Source organism: Macaca thibetana, chromosome 14 (genome assembly GCF_024542745.1).
Source record: "Macaca thibetana thibetana isolate TM-01 chromosome 14, ASM2454274v1, whole genome shotgun sequence".
In the NCBI taxonomy this organism is placed as follows: domain Eukaryota; kingdom Metazoa; phylum Chordata; class Mammalia; order Primates; family Cercopithecidae; genus Macaca; species Macaca thibetana.
The window spans coordinates 117,402,740-117,423,458 of NC_065591.1; the positions used below are offsets into that span (position 1 = coordinate 117,402,740).

Below are 20,719 nucleotides of genomic sequence, written 5' to 3' on the forward strand. Positions count from 1 at the left end.
TCAAAAAAACTATTCTCACATAAAACAAAATTAATTTTCTAACTTTTTTTTTTTTTTTTTTGAGACTGAGTCTTTCTCTGTTGCCCAGGCTGGAGTACAGTGGCACGATCTTGGCTCACTACAACCCCCACCATCCGGGTACAAGTGGTTTTCATGGCTCAGCCTCCTGAGTAGCTGGGACTACAGGAACACGCCACCACACCCAGCTAATTTTTGTATTTTTAGTAGACAGAGAGAATTTCACCATATTGGCTAGGCTGGTCTCGAAATTCTGACTTCAAGTGATCTGCCTTCCTCAGCCTCCCAAAGTGCTGGGATTACAGGTGACAGCCACCATGCCTGGCTTCTAATATTGTCTAATAAACATTTAGTCCCATTTCACGGAGGAAAAACTAAGACTTGAAGCGGGTGAGCAACTTGTTCATCATTACTCAGCTAGTGGATAACAGAGCCAAGATCCGAACCCTGATGTGACTCCAGCTCTCCTCTTTCTTCACATGTCTGAACAGCGGCTTATATGCTCTTACTAATCCACCATGTGGCTCTCACAACAGCCCTGAGCAGTGTCAGGATGGGCATTGCAATCATATTTTTAACCAGTCAGGAAACAGAACATGAGTGTTTTGCTCCATGTGCCCAGATAGGGTTGGTTGAGAAAGGGCCCCCGGAATGGAAAGCAGATGGAAGGAGGGTTAGTTCCCAGGCAAAGCTGGTGCCAGAAACTAGGCCTCCTTCCCCACGGCCCCAACAGGTGCTCTCCCAGGACTGTCACTGCCTGAGCCTCGGCCTGTGTCTGCCTCCCCTTCCTTCCTCTCCTGATCCGTTCACCTCCTGTTCCCAACCCTTCCATCCAGGGCCTCCTTCATTTCCTCTCTGGTCTCTAAGGATCAGTTTATAAAGTGACTAGGCAGTGGCCCCTGCCTGTCCTCTGTCCCTGTTGTCCTCCTTCCTTTCCTCAGCCGTGAGCACAGCCGGGGACACATTGCCTGTGGAGCCTCTAACCCATTTCCTCTGCAGCCCTCAACTGGTCTCCTGCTGGGGTACCGGAGGGCTGGGCTGGCCCAACAGCACACGCGGAGAAGCCATTTGCTTCAGAAGCGTCTGCTTCCCTCCCCAGCCCAGCTGTCCCTGTCCTTTCGCGTGCCGCTGCGCCAAAGCCCTGTGATTTTAGAATCAGGGTTCAAAATGGTCGCAAGGCCGGAGAGCTGGCTTAAAACCCACAGCACAAAAGGAGAGGCCTGTAGGTTGGCTCAGAGGCACAGGGATGTGGTGCAAGACAAACGTCATCTGTCCCTGAGCTTACCAAGTACCCACGGTCTGGTGTAGCTGCTGCCCGTGCACAGCGGAGGGTCCTGGAGAGGAGGCAGCTGCAGGCACCTGGTGCTTATTCCAGCCGCACCACTGCCTCGTCCAAAGACACAGGGAGACTCAGGGAGCCACTGCTTCCTCTCAGAAGAGCCAGGTGTGCCCAGTCGTCCTCAGGAGCCAGGGGAGGCCCCAAGGGAGCGGTGTAGCAAACATGCCCTGATACAGGATAAATGTTAGCTGGGGGGGATTCGTGGAGCTCAGTAAATAACTGAGCAAGACTTCGAGCATTCTTGTCAGAAAAGAGGGGACTTAGCAGTTCTACAGGCCCCTGAGTGAGCTACAGTCTCAGAGTGGACGGGGACAAACCAGAGAATGTCCAAAGATGGGGAGCCACCTGGGGCACAGAAAATCAAGTCACGGGAAGAAAATGGAGAATTTGAGCCCATTCATAAAATATGAATAGCAATGCTTTCTCATGGGGTTGTGGGGAACCGCTGACACATGCCTGGTGTATATAAGTGTACCACAAATGGTAACTAGTATTATTTATTTAGGTGGAGAAGAGAAGCTGCACACGCAGTTTCAAATAGTGAATGACTTTCATCTGAAAGTGGGATTTGAGTAATTTTACAAAACTTCCGTGAAAGAATTTCCCAAGGATAGAAGTGTCAGGGAAGCAGATTTTCATTCAACTTAAGGAGGAGGGCAAGAGCTAACACTGATCCAGTGTATCTATGTGCCATGCTGGGTGCTTGGGAGGAGCTTAATACTGGTGGTTGTATGTCATTTGTCCAATAACTTGAACAGGGAGTTATTATTATTATCTTCATTTCACAGCTGATGGCCACAAGATCAGACAGAGCGGGTTGCTTACCCAAGGTCCTGCGGCGCCCACCTGACGTCCCCCGGGAGGAGCTGCAGGGCCTTCTCTCTAGGAGGTGGCAGAGGGGCTTCCTGTGTGCAAAGGAAGGTCCCACCATCCCTTTTGGAACCTCAGCCTGGTCCTGCAAAATTTCACCTCACACTACTGGAGTCTAGGTCCCGAGTCCCTCCTTACAACCCCCTCATTTCTGAGTTCAGCTGCGAGGCCACTCCGGGGACGCCAGGTTGCCCCTTCGTCCACACAGTTGCCTGTCCTTCCCTCCAGGCTGTTGTGGGCCCTGGGGAGCCAGGCAGGCTGGGGATGGAGGCCGCGCAGCGAGGGTGGAGAGTACAGGCCCTGAGCAGCAGGGGACGATGAGAAGCAGGCACCAGAACCCGGGAATCCACAGCTTTACCTGCTCCAGGGCCCAGCTGCTGGGCTTGCACAGTGCAGACCACAGCACCCGGTGACATCGGCTTGGCTAGAGCTCCTTTGGAAGTGAGGAAGGAGGGAAAGAGAGGATCTCTTGTCAGGCCTCCAACCCTGCCACCAGAGGATGGAAAAATCTGACCCCATCCCTGTGCCTTAAACTTAGATGCTCAAGAAACATTTATTCAATTCATTGTTTACGTTCTTCGGTTAAGGGGTATAAGTAAGTTTAACAGGCAGGAGCTATACATGCATAATCCTACGCGTTCCTCTCAGGAAAACCATTAAATAAAGGAAGAAATTGAAGCTCAGAGAAGTTCTGTAAGATGCCGAGGTCACGCAGTAATAGAGATCAGGTGTGTTCTCACTACTGAGCTTTCTTGTCTCTCAAAACAAGGAACCAGCTCACCTTGTCTCTCCCAGCTCCTCAGCTCCCGAGGCAGCAGGTACAAGAGCCCTGGGCCTGTTTTCCCATTCCAGACACATCTCTTCTCTTCCAGACACATCTCTTCTCTTCCAGACACATCTCTTCTCTTCCAGACACGTCTCTTCTCTTCCAGACACGTCTCTTCTCTTCCAGACACGTCTCTTCTCTTCCAGACATGGGCTGTGGCTCTGCCGTGGGGTTCCTGGTCTGGCAGAGCCAGGGCACAGGGTGGGGGGCAGGCTTCACCTCTGTGATGGTCTATTTTGTGTGTCAACTTGGCTAGGTCACGGGGTACCCAGACATTTCAAACACCACTCTGGGTGTTTCGGGAGGGTGTTCTGGGGTGAGATGAACATTTGAATTGATAGAATCAGTAAAGAACATTGCCCTTGCCAGTGTGGGTGGGCCTCGTCCAATCAGGTGAGGGCCCGAATAGAACAAGAAGGCTGAGTAAGATGGAACTCTGCCTGCCTGACTGCCTGAACCGGAACCGCGGTCTTTTCCTGCCTTCAGACTCAAACCGAAACCTCAGCTCTCCCTGGATCTCAGGCCTGTGGATAGCAGATCTTGGGATTTGTCAGCCTCCATAATCACATGACCCGATTCCCTATGATAAATCCCTTTCTGTATATAATACAGGCTCTTGGTTCTTTTTCTCTGGAGACCCCTGACTAATATACCCTCCCTCCCTGACTTTCCCTTCGAGGGTCCCCTTCCTAAGGGGAAAGGGCAGGTTGAGGAGCCCCACCTGAGTTCCATGTTCCTGATGCCCCAGCTGAGAAAAGGCTGGGGGGCTGATAACGCAGCCGTTGTAGACTAACTCTGCATCAGCACAAGCTCTTGCCGCCGCCAGAGGATCCTTGAAAGCTCCCCTGATTCACACGGCTGGAACTCTCCTGTTCTCTCCAGAGACAGGGGCCAGCCACCCTGAGCTGGACAGTGCTGCCGGATCCCCACACTGTATTTCCATAGGAACCTCTAAGGGACTTCTGAGGAGATTCCCAGTTTGGGGAGTGGGGGAATTAAAATGAGTGGCCCATATGGACTGGTCACCAGGGGCAGTCAAACCTGACTCTCAGGGACCACCTGCCATTCTGCCCCATAGCTGAGTTAGGAGGGAACGGGGACTCGAGACCCTGAGGAAGGCATGGAAGGGCCGAGTGAGGGTGGGATAAGGGTCTGTCCATACAGCCTCCGTCCATGCAGCCACTGTCCCAGGCAAGTGAGAAGCCAGAGTGCCACAGTGACATCTCTGGGCCCTGGAGGAGTCACCTGGAATTCAAGTCTGACAGCTCCTGTCTTGGCTGAGCCTTGGAGAACTTGAAACCAGACATCAGATCCCCCTTCTCACTGGGGTTCAGGAATCTCATCCTCCGTCTAACCCTGCCACCAGAGGATGGAAAAATCTGACCTCTTCTCGGGCCGTCATTCAGAGACAGCTAGACAACAGGACATGCTCGGAGAGCTAGAGAGAGGGAGCATTCAGAGAGTCCTGGACAGCAGGAATGCTGGGCTCCAGTCCAGCTCCGGGGTCCAGACTTGATATTTCAAATCTAGCCAGGAGCATGAATGGTGCACCTACTGCATGCTGTTCACCCGTGTGTGTGCATGAGTGCATACGTGGACAGGCATGAATGATATCAAACACATCTGGGTGCATGAATTATACCAAAGATTTGTAAAGTACATAAAAAATACATGTACAACTTGAGGAACTGTAACTGTCACTCAACTCAACGAACAGCACATTTCAGCACCCCAAAAGCCCCCCGTGTGCTAATTTAAGTCTTGTCGTTTGATATTCATAATATACTCTTTACAACAAACAAGGTGTTATTCTCCCAATCCCTGTGTTCGGGAGTCCTGTGTTGGGCAGGTGACTGGACCAGAAGAGTTTGGGGTCTTTCTCAACTCTGTTCAGTGACTCTAATTTTACAATATCCTTCGAGTGAAAATGCAGGGAGCTGGTGGTCCTCTCCCCTGGGTCTGCCCCAGCCACGTCCTGCCCTCCCCAACTCTGCATTATGGATGGAGTGAATCATCTCGTAAATAATTCACGAGTCATTGAGGCACTGAGGGTAACAGGAGAGCAGGAGTGGAGGCATGGGCAGGGCTGAAGTTGGCAACCTGAGCCAGACCACCATCCTCCCAGGGCTGGGCTCTGCTCTGGGTAGAAGGGGCCTACAAGTCAGGCAGGAGCCTCAGGTGGGTGGCCACCGGGGAGATGGGGCCATGGTGGGTCAGAGGGCCCAGCACGACCCGGTCAGCCTCCTGCTGCTGATACGCCTCTGCCTTCTGCACCTGAGGGCCTCAGGTGAGTGATACTCAGATCCCCCCGGGGGTTCATTTCCCACTCCCATCCCACTATTCCTGCCTTTTCCTGAGGGATCCTCCTTTTGCACTTGTGTAGCCATTGCATCAAGTCCATTCAGTCATTCATCCGCTAGACATTTAACTAGCGTTCACTGAGTGACTACTATGTGCCATGTAGGTGATAGCACTTTGCTTTACCTTGAGAAGCTGGAGTCATCCTGAGAGCCACTGTGAGGTGGTAAGCTTAGGAGTGGCATGGTCAGATCTAGGTTTCAGAAAGTTGCCAGTTTTTGAGGGGGATTAGGGCAATCAGGAGATCATGGCCATAATCCAGGTGAGAGATGCTGGCATCTCAGGCCAAAGCAATGTCCATGGGGTTGGAAGAAATTGGTTTCCGGGTTACGTATTTTTATTCTTTTTTTTTTTTTTTTTTTTTTTTTTTTTTTGAGACGGAATCTTGCTCTGTCACCTAGGCTGGAGTGCAGTGGTGTGATCTCGGCTCACTGCAACCTCTGCCTCCTGGGTTCAAGCGATTCTCCAGCCTCAGCCTCCCAAGTAGCTGGGATTACAGGTGTGTGCCACCGTGCCCAGCTAAGTTTTGTATTTTTAGTAGAGCCGGGGTTTTGCTATGTTGGCCAGGCTGGTCTCAAACTCCTGACTTCAGGTGATCCGCCCACCTCAGCCTCCCAGAGTGCTGGGATTACAGGTGTGAGCCACTGAGCCCGGCCCCAGGCACTTATTTTCATGCAAATTTGCTGAGGCCCTCAGCACTTTATGGCATGAGGCCCACCCTGACCGCATGTGAGGGGATAGCAGGGAACATGGTACTTGGGCTTAGGCTGCGGTTGAGGGCTGGGCCCTGAGCCAAGAATACCTGTTGAGTGACTTACTCCACAGGAACTACTTAATGGCTGGTCCCTGATGGACTGGGAGCTCCATGAGAGCAGGGATGGGGGGTTCATTTGTCCTTGTGACCCCAGCACTCTATCCTTAGCTGAATGAATGCTGGATGGGCTGATGCGGGCAGTGTCCTCTTCCCCTTGCTGCAATGCGACTGGAACAGGGTGGGATGAGCCCAGGGATCCTCCTGGAATCCTTACACAGGGAACTCCAGACCCAAGCTGCCAGCGGCCATGCAGATCTCCTTATCTCCAGGGTCACTGTCATCACAGGACTGATCATCAGCCTCATCTTGGGGTGCTTGTTACAAATGTGGATTCCTGGGCCCTGGCCCCTCCCCACTGCGGCGGGTGTCCGACCCCATAGTCTGGGGTGATGCCCACGAATCTGCCTTTTGAATGGTCTAGTGGCCCATGAGGAGTGGGGATCTCTGCTCCAGTCCATTCTCTGACTTCAGTCAACCCCTCCTTCAGTGCCTCCAAGCAGGACAGCCGGAGGCTCCCGCAGAAACTGTCTCTTGCCCAGCAACTCCAGAAAAGCTTTTATGTGGTCTTCCTGAACACTGCCTGGGCCGCTCGGGACTGCAGAACCAAAAAGAGAGGCTCCAGGCAAGGCAGGGCGTGCAGGAGAGCCCAGAGCAGCCCAGAAGTCCTGCTATGCCCCTTCTCTCCCCAGGCCAGCCCCACCCGACTCCCGAGGCCCCTGCAGAGGAGGTGGTGTCTGTCCAGGGAGTGCGAGGTGGCTCCGTGGAGCTGGCCTGTGGCTCTGGGCCTGCCCCACTGCTGGTCCTCTGGAGCTTCACCCCGCTGGGCTCCCTGGTTCCCCGGCCTGTGGCCGTCACCGATGGAGCCATGTCCAAGGTGGAGGCCATCGCCTCGGCTCTGGGAGTCGTGAGTCTGAGGAACGGCAGCCTGGTGCTGGGGGAACTTCGAGAGGGTGCCCGCGGCCACTTCCTATGCCAGGTTCTGCACGTGGCTGGTGGCCAGCTCCACACTGCCTACTCCCACGTCACGCTGGCCGTGCTGGGTGAGGCCTGGCCCCGGCTGCAGCCGGTCCGCGGGCTGCTTTGGATCTCTGCATGTGTGCTGCCCATTCCCTGTGTGTGTGGGGGGGTCCAGGTTCTAAAGGGCGCCCCACTCCAGGGACTGAGGAAAGCCGGGGTGATGAGGACGGGATGGTCAGGGTGGGTGGGCCGGTGAGTCCCCAGCCAGCAGGGGTGGGGGTGCCGGACACAGCTGGGCGTGTCCTGGGTCTGTAATAACACGGCGGGCCTCTCCCTCCTCTGGCCAGTGCCGGTGTCTAAGCCTCAAGTGCGACTGAGTAACCCGTCCCCTGTGGAGGGAGCCTCCGTGGTGGCCACGTGTGCAGTGCGGGAGGGCACAGAGCCTGTGACCTTTGCCTGGCAGCATCAGGCATCCCAAGGCCTTGGAGAGGCCCTGGTGGGGGTCACTGAGCCACTATTCCGGCTGGACCCGGTCAACCGGACGCACCTAGGCTGGTACATGTGCAGTGCTCGCAACTCCGTGAACAGGCTGAGCAGTGACGGGGCCTTCCTGGACGTCATTTGTGAGTCAGACTGTGGTGGGGGGGCTGTCAGGGCTCACACTCACCTCCCCATCCACACTCAGGTTCCACACCTCAGAACTCTCCAAATCCCTCCTCTGCGGGAGTGTTCCGCCCTCTAGAAGTCTTCAGCAGGCAAGAGTCACGGGGTGCTGTGCCCCTGGTGTCCAGTGCAGCTCTAGTCCCAGGCTGTTAGCCTTTTTAAGGTCACGGACACCCTTTTCCAGGAAAATGTGCATACATTCATGCTTACAATCTCACTCGTGATTTCACTAGCGGCCTGGAAATTCTGCCTTTAGGTTGAGCCTGGAGGGCTCTCAGAAACCAGCGGGACCCCGAGGAGACAGGGGGTGGGGCCACAGTGGGAGGAGAGGGCAGCAAGCCTGAAGTTAGAAATCAGAAGCCCTGGGGGAAAGATGAAGGCCAGGGTGGCCTAGAGCTCGCTGTCCCACACGGCAGCCACGCATGTGTATCTTCGGTCACTTGAAATGGAGCCAATCCAAACGGAGCTGTGCTGTATGCATGGAAGGCACACTTGATTTTGAAGATTTATTCCAAAAGAAAGAATGTAAAATACCTCATCTGTAACTTTTATATTGATTATATATTGAAATAACATTCTGGATATATTTGGTTAAATAGTAAAACACCTGTTGGTGGTTTTTGTTTTTTGCTTGATTGGGTTTGGTCACTTTTACTTAAGATTTGGCTACTAGAAAATGTTAAAAAAAAAATTCTGTGGCTGGCATCCCCCTATTGGACAGTGCTGGTCTTAGACGTTTTAAGGAGCAAGGACCAATAGCGTCCTATTGATCGGTCTTCACAGTGGCGGTTTGTGGAAATCGTGAACTGAGGACTGTTGAGGAGGCAGGTGAGCAGGAGAGTTCTTGAGAAAGAGGCAGGAGCAGACTAGAAGCAGGCAGAGAATTCACAACTCCTTGGGAGTCAGGGAGAGCTTCGAAGATGGTGACCCCGAGCTTGGAACACAGGAGAGAGGGGAAGGTGGAGTCCCAGGAAGTGAAAGGAGGCGGCTGCTGGGATCCGGCTCAGGGCATCATCCCACTGTGGTATCTAACTCCTGAAGTCTACAGTGGCTGCCTCTCTGCTTCCAAGAGCCCCTCAGTCTCAGGCGCATGGGGAACACTGGTCTCCTTCCTCTCTTCTGCCCCACCTTGGCCCAACCCAGGAGTCCCTCGAGGAAGCGCCCACAGCCCAGGGCGCTCACCTCCACACATAAGCCCTGAGCAGCCTGGACTTGCCCATGATCCCTGGACTCTGAGCTCCAGGAGGGCCTAGCCTCAGGGTGGACACAGGCCAGAGCATACTACATGCCCCCAGGATTGATGCATACATTCAGAGATGAGCATGTGCGTGAATGAAGGAATGACGTTGGGGAGGTGTAACCGGCCTTCCTTGCTCTCCAGATGGTCCTGACAAGCCTGTGATCACCATGGAGCCACTGGGACTCGCTGAGGAGGGCTTCTGGGCCAGTGAGAGGGAAGAGGTGACCCTGAGTTGCCTGGCCGCCTCCAACCCGCCTAGTCACTACGTGTGGCTCCGTGACCACACGCAAGTCCACACGGGGCCTACCTACATCATCGCCAGAGCAGGCCGTGTCCACACGGGTCTGTACACCTGCCTGGCCCACAACAGCTACCTGGACTCCCGCACCCAGACTACTGTCCAGCTCACCATCTACTGTGAGTGTGGGGTCGGGTGACGCCCAGACCTGGCCTGGGGACAACTCACGCTGGAGCCTTTGTGGGCCTGTTCTCAGGCAGACCCAGCTGCCCCGTGGAGAGGCGTGCCGAAGTTGCTCTTGTTGGAGGGACGTCTCTGACCAAGTGGGGTTGGAGGGCAGGGAAAGAGGATAAGAAAACTATGGGGAGGGGAAGGGAAGCAGGGAAGCTACCGACACTACTAGCCTCCCGCCACTAAGTGATTATTCCCGTGGCCCTGTGGACCGAACTGAGGCACAGAGAAGGGCGATGGCAGTGAGGCAAGGTGTGCTGGCTCCTGGGTGCCCAGAGGCAAAGATGAGAATGGGAGATGGGGTCTTCCATGGGGTCTCTGGGATTCCTTGGGGACTCTAAACTCCTGTACACTTGGTAACCTCCTGCCCCTCACCTGAGAGCTCAGCCTGTTCCTCACCAGCCCCTCAGAGAGACTCGATCTTTCCCCTGACCCACTTCTCCCTACTCCTCTACCCATTGACAGCCCTGGCCTCCAGACTCCCCTGCCTGGCCTGGGGCCTGCAGGGCACTGGCAGTGGAGCCTGCCCCAGCCTCACTCACTTCCCCATCCAGATCCCCCTGAGGGACAGCCCTCCTGTGCAGTGCATCCCAGCCCCGGGGCTGTGACTCTGCTCTGCGCCTGGCCTGAGGGGCTTCCGCCTGCACAGCTGCAGTGGGAAGGACCCCAGGGACCTGGCCCTACTGCCCCCAGCAACGTCACCTGGAGTCATGCAGCCGCCCAGCTCTCCAGTGGCAGCATCTTCACCTGCACTGGCCGGCACCCAGCCCTGGCACCGCCTGCCCTCTGCACAGTCACGCTCTGTGAGTGGACACAGGAAACCCCAGGGCTCTGACATTCCAGGCAGAGTGTGGGTAGAGGTCAGGGGAGAGCCGGAGGGCCTGGGATCTGGGTGGCGCTCCAGACTGCAGGCTCCAAAACATGCCACGTAACAAGCAGGTGGGCGGCACTCAGCTCTCAGTCCCCATCTCCCATCTTTCCCATCCACACTGTGCTCTGTCCTCCTCACTTCGGCCTTGGAGCCCTGACACCTCCCCACTGTCCCTGCCTTCAGGGTCAGCAGCCTCTCATTGCCCCTACACTGCCCTTCTACCGCTCTGACGCATGTTGGGCTTGAAATTTGCCTTCAGCATTCTCTCTGCCAAGTGTGCAGAGAGAAACCCCCAGCCATCAGCCAAGACAGAGCTCAGAGGTCATCCTGTCCTCTTTCTGGAAGCCCCAGAGAGTTTGTCTTTCTGTCTATATTCTAGCACACATTAAATCATAATAATTGTTTAATGTCTGTTCCCACCATTTCCCTGGCACATGATCAGCCATCAATAAATGATGAGTGTGTGAATGAGTGAGTGACAAAGTGATGAAGGAAGGAGGGAGTGAAGGAACAAATGAAGGAAGGGGGATAGGGCGGATGTGCCAAGCCCTTCCTCCTTCCACAGGGCCATGCTGAGCCATCATTCTTTCCAGGGGAGCCTCTCGGGAGGCCCACCTGCTGGAGCACAGCCACAATGGGGCACCAGTTCATCATGCTGAGCTGTGAGTGGCCTGGCGGCGAGCCCCCCGCCACGCTGAGCTGGCTTGACGAACAGCAGCAGCCCCTGGGCAGTAGCAGCTCCTCGACGGCCGTTCACCTCCTGCAGGCCCAGGAAGATCTGGCTGGCAGAGAGTTTACCTGCCGGGGCACTCACCTGCTCAGGACCCCTGACCCCCACTGCCACCTCCAGCTGGGTGAGTAGGGGCTAGCGAGTTTGTTCTGGGACTGGGACAGGAGGAGCAACCCTTTGGAACCAGGAGAAAGAGATCTTGGGGGGTGGCTGTGCTGGCATGGAAAGCGAGTCAGTGAGGACGGAGAAGCTAGGAGGTAGGTAGGAGCTGAGCTCCCAGGGACTCAAGTTTTCTTTGATCCATAAAATGAGGGGGTTAGGCTAGGTCAGAGTTGTATAATAAAAATATAATGTGAGCTATATATGTGATCTAAAATATTCTAGCAGGCACATTTAAAAAGGAGAAGAAACACGTGAAACACTTTAGTTAACTCAATATATCCAATATGTTATCATTTCAACATGTAATCATAAAAATTATTAACTAGATATTTGACATCTTATCTTTAAAATCTGGTATATATACAATTACTGCACATCTCAATCTGGCCTGGCCACATTTCAAGTTCCCATATTGACGTGGCTGGTCACTACAATATTGGATAGCACTGATCTAGGTGACGTGGAAATGTCAATTGCATAGTCTTCATTTACATGGATTTGCGTAAGAGAGATGCCTGATTATACTGTTGATTTGCATTAATGTTTCCAAAGTCAGTTCTTTGCCTCTCTTACTCTGGTTTTGGTCTGGTTCCTCCTTGTCTTCATCTGGCTCTGCCAGTCTATTTACTGCAACCAGGAAAAAAGAATTACATATCAAAGTAAAAAAAAAAAAAATGTAAGAAAAGCAAACAGAGAAGCTGTCACACACAACAGTTCTCACAGAATGGTTTACTTCTTGGTCTCCAAAGGCTTGGTAACTAGCATGTTCTCAGGGCTCTAGGGAGGCCTCAACCCCAAATATTTCCTTCCCTATTACTCAGTCTCAGGACCGGAAATTCCATCGTAGGAGATTCATTGACACCTGAGAGTCTGGGTCTTTAATAAGTCAGTCCATAAAATCTGAGTGCCTGCTATGGGCCCAGCGCTACGCCTGGAGCCAGCCAGGAGGTGGGGGCCACTAGTGGGAGGGAGGACAGGTGCTGGAAGGGGCTGTTCATGCAGAGACCAGTAAGGCAGGGCCCCTGCCTGCAGGAGCTGAGGCTAGGGTGGGGCAGAGAAGGAGCAGGGAGGAACACTGCTGATTTTATCCTATATCAGCCATCCCTGGAGCACACTGCGACAGGAACTTGGCGTAGAATGGGAACGTGAAGAGAAAGCAGACTGGCCCCAGACAAGCCTCATTATCAACTCTGCAGCACTCCCGCTCCATCTCCTCTCCATCCCTTCCAATGCTGGCCAGCACCTTGTCCCCAGGCCCTCCCACTAGCCAGCCTCTTCCTCTCTGTCCCCGCAGAAGCCCCACAGCTGGACGTGGCTGAGCCCCGCGTGTCAGTGTTGGAGGGGGGAGAGGCCTGGCTGGAGTGCTCGCTCCGCGGGGGCACACCACCTGCCCAGCTCCTCTGGCTGGGGCCTCAACAACAGCAGGTGGACCATGGCACTTCAGGATTCATGCTGCACCCTGAGGGTGCCCAGCTGCGCCTGGGCATCTACGATGCTGACCCAGCACACCACAGGGGCACCTACCAATGCGTGGCCCGCAACGCCGTGGGTAACAGCAGTCGGAGCGTGCTGCTGGAGGTCCTGAGTGAGTGAGGGGTCGAGTGTGTGTGTGTGGTGAGGTGGGGGCTGGGAGACCAACAGCCACAGAGTGCTTTAAGTGGAAAGGCACAAGGATTCCCCGCTCCAAAATGTGAGCGCTTGAGCTTCCTTGGGCATAGGCAGGACTCAAGAGCTAGATGGGTAACATGTTCGTGACTCTGGTACACTCATGGCAGACAGAACGCCATGCAGGCAGCATCGCCTCCCTTTCACTTTATACATGAAAAAACTGATGGGACAAGACAGGGCTTCTCAGGTCCACAGACCCCAATCCAGTGCCTTTTCCACACAGCCAGGCTGCCTCTCGACAGGAGCAAATCTGGGGGCACAAGCTCACGTGGTTGTAGGTATACATGTGCCTCTTTGTGTCCCCACCCTCACCCAGGATATCCAGCTCCTCCCAACGTCACCATCAGCCGCCTGACCTACGGGAGGCACCGGAGAGAGGTGCAGCTTCAATGGGCCATCGCAGGCCCCGGGAACCTGACGGGCTTCCTGGTGCAGCGGAAGGCCAGTGCCCTGGGCCCAGGAGCTGGGGCGTGGGAGACGGCAGCTAGTGACATCGAGCCAGAGAGCCGAGGCCGGCGGCTGGGAGGCTTGGACCCCGGGGTCCTTTATGCCTTCCGCATCCTGGCTCTGAATCACCACACTGCAGGACATCCCTCTGAGGTGAAGATACCAGGTGCCAGCTAATGCCAGGGAGGGACCCACCTTTTCTCCAAAGCACTGGCCCCTGGTTCATCTTCCTCTTCACAGAGCACCCCCTCCTCTGTTCATTTGCTCCCGTCCTGCTGAATTCTCCCGTCCCCAGCCCGTCCTCTTCTCCACTCTCCCCTCAGATAATCACCACGGCTCTTTCCCGTCCCTCCCTGGGGGGCTCAGGAGGCTCCAGGCTGAGGGTTAGGAACCCTAATTCATGTGATCAGAATAGAGAGGAAGGAAAAGGTGCCGGTGACTAAGAACAGGAGCCCACTCTGTGCCTCAGTCTCCCCTCCAGGGCTACAGGCAGGCTCTCGGCTTCCTGCTGCCCCCTCTCCATCCTGGGAATTCCTTATTTTATGGCATACTTCCCTTCAGCCCCAAGCCGCCAAGATAACCAGACTTTTGCCTTCTGCACCAGAAACGGGACTTGGCAGGAGAGTCAAACCCCACAGCACTAGGCAGACAGAGCGCTGTGTTCCTTGGGAGAGACCTGATCTCCGGGTTCTCTGGGTCCCGCGTGTCAGCTGCAGGGGGAACTGGATGAGCAGGGCACCGCTTCTCCAGAACCCTGGTGGTTCCCTACAAGCCACTGTGGCCCAAGTTCTGCAGTGGCTCGAAACCATGTAACCTGTGCTCTCCCCTCCTAGCGGACCCCCCCTTCAGTGCCTACCCAGCGGTGTTGGGTGCAGCAGGCACAGGAATGGTGGTGGCAACAGTGGCCTCTCTACTGGTGTTCCAGTATGCTGCCCGGCACCCAGAGACTTTCCCCTGTGAGTGGGAATGGGAAGGGAAGGGCTGCTTGATCCCACAGGGTGGCCAGACCCTGAGCTATCCAAAAGAGACGCAGCACTCCCGGGGGAGAAGAATCTAGGCTCTTCCTTAATTCTGACCCTCTCCCCAGTGCTAGATGTTGCCATTCAGGGCTCAAACCCCCAACTCAGGCACCTGGGGCCATCCCCTTCTGGGTTGCTGAGGCCCAAGTACAGACCCATTGGGAAAAAGAGGGCCATTCTCCTGGGATCTCTGCTGGGCTGGCCAAGTAATGTTCCTTTTCTTTTCCTTCCTACAGGCCTTGGTCAACTGCTTGTTCCCATGTGAGTGTGGAACCCGTCATCCTGGGGGCTAGGGCTTTCCTCCAGTTGGAAAGGAAAGCGAGGGAAGTGAGTTGCCACTAACTTTACTCTCCCACTTCACTCTCAGGGAGCAAAGGCACCAACAGAGGGGCTCCAGAGAAGATGCTGAGGTGCAGGCAGGTAAGCACGACTATATCCAGAAAAAGACGACTCGTGTGCAAGGCGACCACTGCTGGGTGCTGAGGGTGACGCTTGGTCTCTCTTGAGCTCTAGGAACATCTGGACACTCCCAAAGCATCTCTCTGTTCTTTGCCCACATACGCTTTTCCTAGGCCTTGAAACACCAACCACCACCCCAGGTTTGGATCCTGCACAAGAAACCACGGATGCTCCAGTGAATGTCACCATCACAGTGACTGCAACACCATGAGGTCCAAAGAGGAAGATGCAGATAGGCTTAGGGAAGGCAGGTGGGATTTGGGAAGAGCGTTTCTGTCAGACTTTGGTCGTAAAACCAACGTAGCTAAGCCACCAACTACCACTTTCACTTAACACCCAGTCTTTCCAGCTGGTGCAAGGCCCTAAGTGACATGGTTACAAGAGAAGCCCTGGCCCAGCTTGTGGAAGACAGAGGTGGCAGGACGAGGAGGAGGACCCACAATTGGGAGAGAAGGATCACCGGGTGTCTGAGGGCAAGTGACAGCCATGGTACTGGGAACCGTCTGTGGTGCTACAGAAGTATGAGCAAGCTAGCTGCTTCCAGAACAAAGTCTGGATGGAGCAATTCCTAAATAAATCAGAGCTGATGTCCATGCCAACAGAGGGCTATTTCCATTGCAACTCCCGCAGAGAGAGGCTGATGGCTGGGTCCCAGGTGTGGCCAGTGGGGACAAACAAGGTGTGTAGGCGTGTGTTCCTTCGCTCAACCGTAGCTTAAGAACATCACTGACGCTGCAGTGGCCCGACTCCAGGAGTCCCAGCCCACAAGATACAGAGCGGAGGTACTGCAGATGTAGCTTCCCGCCCCCAGGCTGGGGGAGCTGGCCCACAGAACACCGGGGCTGTTCCAGAGTCACAATGTCAGCTGCCAGCATGACTCACTAGCTCCAAGTGTGTGTGTGTGTTTGTGTGTGTGTCTGCAATCTGGGTGAAAACACAAATGAATGCTTGTTCAACTGACTAGAAGACTCGAGACTCCAAGCCGCCTCTGCAGGAGACACAGATGAGAAGAAACGGCAAGAAAGCCAACGGGTGACCCGCCAGCACAAGGGAAGTGGCGCCTGAAAGGAGACAGAAAATTGAGAAACCGAAGATGGTTCTGTGGTTCTCAGAGTTAGCCTTTATTAGATAAGGGGTTTCAGCTACCCTCAAAGCTCTCAGCACTGGGGCTAGGGTATAAGGAAGGCTGATTTAAATACGGGAAATAAAATACAAAAGGGCCACACCCGATGCAAAAGACTTTGTTGGCTTTCTGGTCAGAGATGCCTAGAGATGTGTATCTTCTTAGGGCAGTAAAACAACACTTTTTCACAAGGCTAAATTTCTATACTGGAGTTCATAACAATGTGGCCCTAGGTTAACGGTAAAAATAGACAATGTGTGAGGCAGGACCGCTCCTCCTCATCCTTCCAAGCTCCTCTCCTACCCACCTCCCTTCCTTCCAAACAAATGCAAAGTTGCCCGGAGGAGCTGGGCCTGCCTCCACATCGCCCCCCAGGCTCAGGCATGGTCTCAGCTTCCCCTAAAACACTTGCCCAAGATCCTGCTCCTTCGGGGCCTTGATCTCTGCAGCCAGAACAGAAGGGGTGTGCACAGGGGAGTTTCAGGGGAGGACAGGGGTGGAGGCTCCAAAGAATTTCAGAGGAAGACATTCGCCCACCCCAGTCACAAACTATAAGCAGCGTTGTACAAACAGGGAGTAGCCCCGCCTTCAGGGGCTAAGCTATATGAAAGCAGCGTTCTCTTTTAATATAAAATCATGTCAACCAAATAAAACCTGCCAAAGCTACATCATTTAAAATATGTACAGTTTCACACATAACATTACAACTTTAAGGAAAATCAAACATACTTTTCAATATGATACAAAGCATGCATCTCAAAGTCATTACTTTAAAAGAGAGCAACACAGGTAAAATTCAATCATAAACTTCACATCCTGGCAGCGCTGGAGCTGGAATGAGATCTGTGGCACGCTCAGCCCAAGATGGATGCACTGAGTCTTCATAGACTCATTTGACAAAAACAAAACCCAGAAAGAAAGGCTTTTGCTAAGAACACTTCCAAAGGTTTAGAACATTGCCACTTCACTTGCACCCTGGCAGCACCTGACACCAGACTGTCAGTGCAAAACTGAAAGGAAAACATTAAAAGGAGATAGTGAAATGATACAGTGGGAGCAGGGCAGTTTAACGCTAAAACAATCACACAGAATTCTAGATGAGAAGGAACATGAAGAGGCTTGACCAATTTCCTGATCACTGAGCACAGTAAAGCTCAAATTTCCAGGTGGAGGTGGCAGACGGGTGCATCAAGGGGAGAAATGTGGACTCCTGGAAGACGAAGTCATAGGCAGAGCTCTGCCCACAGAGGCCAGAGGGCAGCTTCTTCAGCTGCGGAGCTGGAGCCTCGGAGGAATTGCACAGCAGGGACAGATCACAGCATACGGAACGGGACTGGTTCTATCCAAAGAGTGAACCGCCATGCTTGTGGAAAGCAGGATGGAAAAATGGGAGGAGCCCAGATTATGGCTCCAGATAAACTGGGTTCGGATTCAGGTCCCATGGCTCACTGGGTGACTTGGGGATTTTAATGCCAACTTTGTAGATGTGTTGTGAGGGTTAAATGAGTTAACAGTAACAAGCACCGAGCACAGTGCCTGGTACACAGCAGTTATTCAACACGTGTTAGTGCTCTCTCTCATACCGTACCATGCCCTCTCATTTCCTGGTGAAGTGACATTAGGTAGGACTGTTTGGGTGCCTGTGCAGGGCAGAAAAGTTCAGAGCCAACTCACGCTTAGGGAGAACTCATACCGCCTAAACATAAAGGCAATTATATATATATATATGTGTGTGTGTGTATATATATATATTTATATATTTCAATATATAAAGGCATTTTTTATAAATAAAATACAATAAAAAGAATAACACTTAAAACAGCGTTACTAATAATATAAATAAAGCAGTCCACAATGAGATTGTCCTAAAGGTAAAGCCATTTTCTCTTCCTCGTGGACAGATCCCATATTCAAACTCAACTTTAAAAGCAGTTCATGACCTAAGGCTCATGCTAATACACCTGTTTCCTGAATCAAAATGGCTGTCTATGGACATTGACTCGCCTGTTTTCTAAAACTCCCTTTGTGACAGCACTGCTGTAACTTGATTGGCTAACACAGGGTATGCTTTCATATTCTGTGTGCTGGGACTTCGTCCTTTGCTAGTCCCAGAAATAAGGGATGCAGCTATCCCCCTCCAGAGCTAATTGCATCTAAGCAACATGAAGAATAAATCCAGTATACTAAAGGCACGGACATCTGGAATGTAGAACTTGGGTCTACAGCATCCCTAATATCTGACTAGGGAATTACATTCACTACATTCTACTGGAAGTAACTCTTGCATAGTGACCCAGCTTAAACAAGCACATTTTCACTAACAGTTCTATTATAAAATATATAGACATATGTAAGGGAATACTGATGCATTTATACAGAAAGTTGGTTAACATAGTATTATATTCTATTTCACTGCGATTTCTGGGAAACTAACATTTCTTCACTTCTGCTGGAATTGCTTGACTCTATATAAAGAGAATAATTTTCTGTTTCTTTCCCCAAACGGATGCATAATGCAAAAAGGAGCAGTGATCCTTGAAAGCTTGACTCAAGCTATGAAACACACTGATATAATTATTGCTTTTTAATGTGAAGAGCCTTCCAAAGGCAGCTGCAAATGTCCTTGTCACGCAGAGGCAGCCGTGGTCAGGAGCTCTGCTGACCAACGCTTTGGGTGCCTGTTTACAAGGGTGACATTCTGAAAGAGGTATCAGGAAATTTCAGAAAAAAAAACCCAAAAAACTCTTTTCTTCCAACGTAAGTCTTTTCTGACACTCACCCCTGCAGGCTGCTGCCTGTGTTGGAGATGGGGGATGACTAGTTTCAGCGTCAGGGCACCATGAGCATATTCCTACGCTAATCCAACAGACTGGAGAGCTCCCACCAAGACGGGCTCCCTGCAGCCTTCCCCTTTCTTTCTTCTAAAAATGTGTATCTTTCTCTTCAAGCCACCACTTAATGTCTTATTTTGTTCCTACTCCTAGAAACGGTCAAAGAGAGCCCCATAGTAGCCATTTGATAAATTAATGTAATTTTAAAGCAGTGGGACATTAGGCATTATTTGTCTCTCTGGCCTTGGTTTCTTTTCTGCATACTGCCGTAATTCATCAAGACCTTACACTCCACCATGTCCACAACACCATGACTAGTGCCTAGCAAACTGAACATCACTTGTGCCCACGTGCAGATAGAAAGTCAACAGGTCACATCACCACTTTTGTGGAAGGCACTCTTGTAAAATTCGCCAGCCAGGTCTGCTATTATAAACATGGGTCACAACTGCAGTTGACTTCAAAGTGTTCTCAGAAAGTCTGGTAATACAGGCCGGGCATGGTGGCTCACGCCTGTAATCCTAGCACTTTGGGAGGCGGAGGCCAGTGGATCACTTGAGGTCAGGAGTTCAAAACCAGCCTGACCAACATGGTGAAACCCTGTCTCTACTAAAAATACAAAACAATTAGCCGGGTGTGGTGGCAGGTGCCTGTATGCCTGTAGTCCCAGCTACTCGGGAGACTGAGGCGGGAGAATTGCTTGAACTCGCGAGGCAGATGTCACAGTGAGCCGAGATCAAGCCATTGCACTCCAGCCTGGATGACAGAGCAAGACTCCATCTCAAAAAAAAAAAAAAAAAAGTCTGAGAATACACTATTAAAAGACCATTTTCTACCTGAAAACCCAGCTGGTGGCAACCTTCAATTGGCCCCTGCATTCCCTCTCAGCCAAAACAGCCAAGAGATGGGATCCTTTGCATGAGGAGCTCTTGCTGTCACTGTAGCTGTTAGAAAACATGGAAGGACCCCTCGGCCCTCCAGGTGACTGAATACTATGCAAAACAAGGTTGTTTCCTACTGAGGGGCAGGAAGGAATGGGGAAGAAAACATTTAAGGCATAAATAATATAAAAGGGCACACATTTTAAGATACATTCATATGACATTACTACTACAAAAAATAAATAATGATTTTCTCTGATTTGAATTAAGGTCCTTCACACAGTTCACTCCCAGGCCTGTTTTGTGCAGTTACTGGCTTGAAGTCAGAAAATGACTGGTTGTTTGCACATCCTCAGGTTTCCTGGGGCTGCTGAAGGACCTCTGTCGGGCTGTCTAAAGGAATGCCAGGCGGAGACCACGTTGTCTTTTCAGCACAGCCCTCTGGGACAGGTGGCGAAATAAGAGCATTCCAACTTACAATGTTGTTCTCTGTTTCTGAATGGGCACAGCTGTCTCCTGAAACACAGAAAGGTTTGGGAGCATTATCAAATGATAAAGGTGGATTTTTACAAAGCAGTCTAAAAACTTCTTCACACTTTGAGCCATGAAGAAAGAAAAACGAGCGCAAGTAGAACCTGGTTTGTGTTTGAATTTGAGGGAGACAGAAGGTTTAAATAAAGTTGAACTCTCATGAGTAGCTATACAATTCACCTGAGGATTAAAGCAACCCCTTAAAAGCCCTAAAATAACCATCTGAAAGAAAGGTTACCACTCCAGAACCAACTCAAATCAAAAAGGGGCTCATGTTCACAAAATGCATTCTTCCACCACGTCTTCTGTTACCCTATGAATGAAATCAAAGCCTATTTCCAAATAGATTTTCCCAAGTGTGATGGGATTGACAGCCTGAGATGAAGGACATGAGTAATAACAGAATTTCAAAGAATCCTTTAACTTGAGTCCTATCTTTTCTT

The 20,719-nt window shown here is 52.2% G+C and overlaps 2 protein-coding genes across 9 annotated transcripts in view; one reads left to right on the forward strand and one right to left on the reverse strand.

Moving 5' to 3' along the window:
* Positions 1-5,246: 5,246 nt before the first annotated feature.
* On the forward strand, positions 5,247-15,509 carry VSIG10L2 (V-set and immunoglobulin domain containing 10 like 2). 3 transcript variants are annotated; one of them, XM_050755678.1, is made up of 12 exons: positions 5,247-5,340; positions 6,915-7,265; positions 7,530-7,805; positions 9,227-9,502; positions 10,109-10,357; positions 11,019-11,279; positions 12,612-12,902; positions 13,302-13,598; positions 14,266-14,388; positions 14,688-14,712; positions 14,819-14,871; positions 15,024-15,509. In XM_050755678.1, the coding sequence occupies exons 1-12, from the start codon at positions 5,259-5,261 to the stop codon at positions 15,119-15,121; spliced, it is 2,382 nt and encodes a 793-aa protein (XP_050611635.1). In that variant the 5' UTR covers positions 5,247-5,258; the 3' UTR covers positions 15,122-15,509. The 3 variants fall into 3 exon arrangements, with proteins under 3 accessions (XP_050611635.1, XP_050611638.1, XP_050611637.1); XM_050755681.1 differs by lacking the exons at positions 5,247-5,340; positions 6,915-7,265; positions 7,530-7,805; ... (4 more) ...; positions 14,266-14,388; positions 14,688-14,712 and having other exon boundaries at positions 10,995-11,279; XM_050755680.1 differs by lacking the exons at positions 5,247-5,340; positions 6,915-7,265; positions 7,530-7,805; ... (3 more) ...; positions 14,266-14,388; positions 14,688-14,712 and having other exon boundaries at positions 11,060-11,279; positions 13,302-13,426; positions 14,819-15,509.
* A 501-nt stretch (positions 15,510-16,010) lies between these two features.
* CDON (cell adhesion associated, oncogene regulated) overlaps positions 16,011-20,719 on the reverse strand; it is a 103,502-nt gene continuing 98,793 nt past the window's right edge. For 5 of the 6 annotated variants that reach the window (XM_050755662.1, XM_050755663.1, XM_050755664.1 and 2 more), the window contains one exon: positions 16,011-20,261. In XM_050755662.1, coding sequence (XP_050611619.1) covers positions 20,098-20,261 — 164 coding nt within the window. In that variant the 3' untranslated portion in view covers positions 16,011-20,097. The remainder of the gene's footprint in view (positions 20,262-20,719) is intronic. The other variant, XM_050755666.1, reaches the window with a different exon arrangement.

Coding starts and splice junctions, on each gene's coding strand:
- VSIG10L2 (XM_050755678.1), top strand. CDS start 5,259: ATGGTGGGTCAGAGGGCCCAGCACGACCCGGTCAGCCTCCTGCTGCTG. Junction 10,358..11,018: donor CCTCTGCACAGTCACGCTCT/GTGAGTGGACAC, acceptor CATTCTTTCCAG/GGGAGCCTCTCGGGAGGCCC. Junction 14,872..15,023: donor AGATGCTGAGGTGCAGGCAG/GTAAGCACGACT, acceptor CGCTTTTCCTAG/GCCTTGAAACACCAACCACC.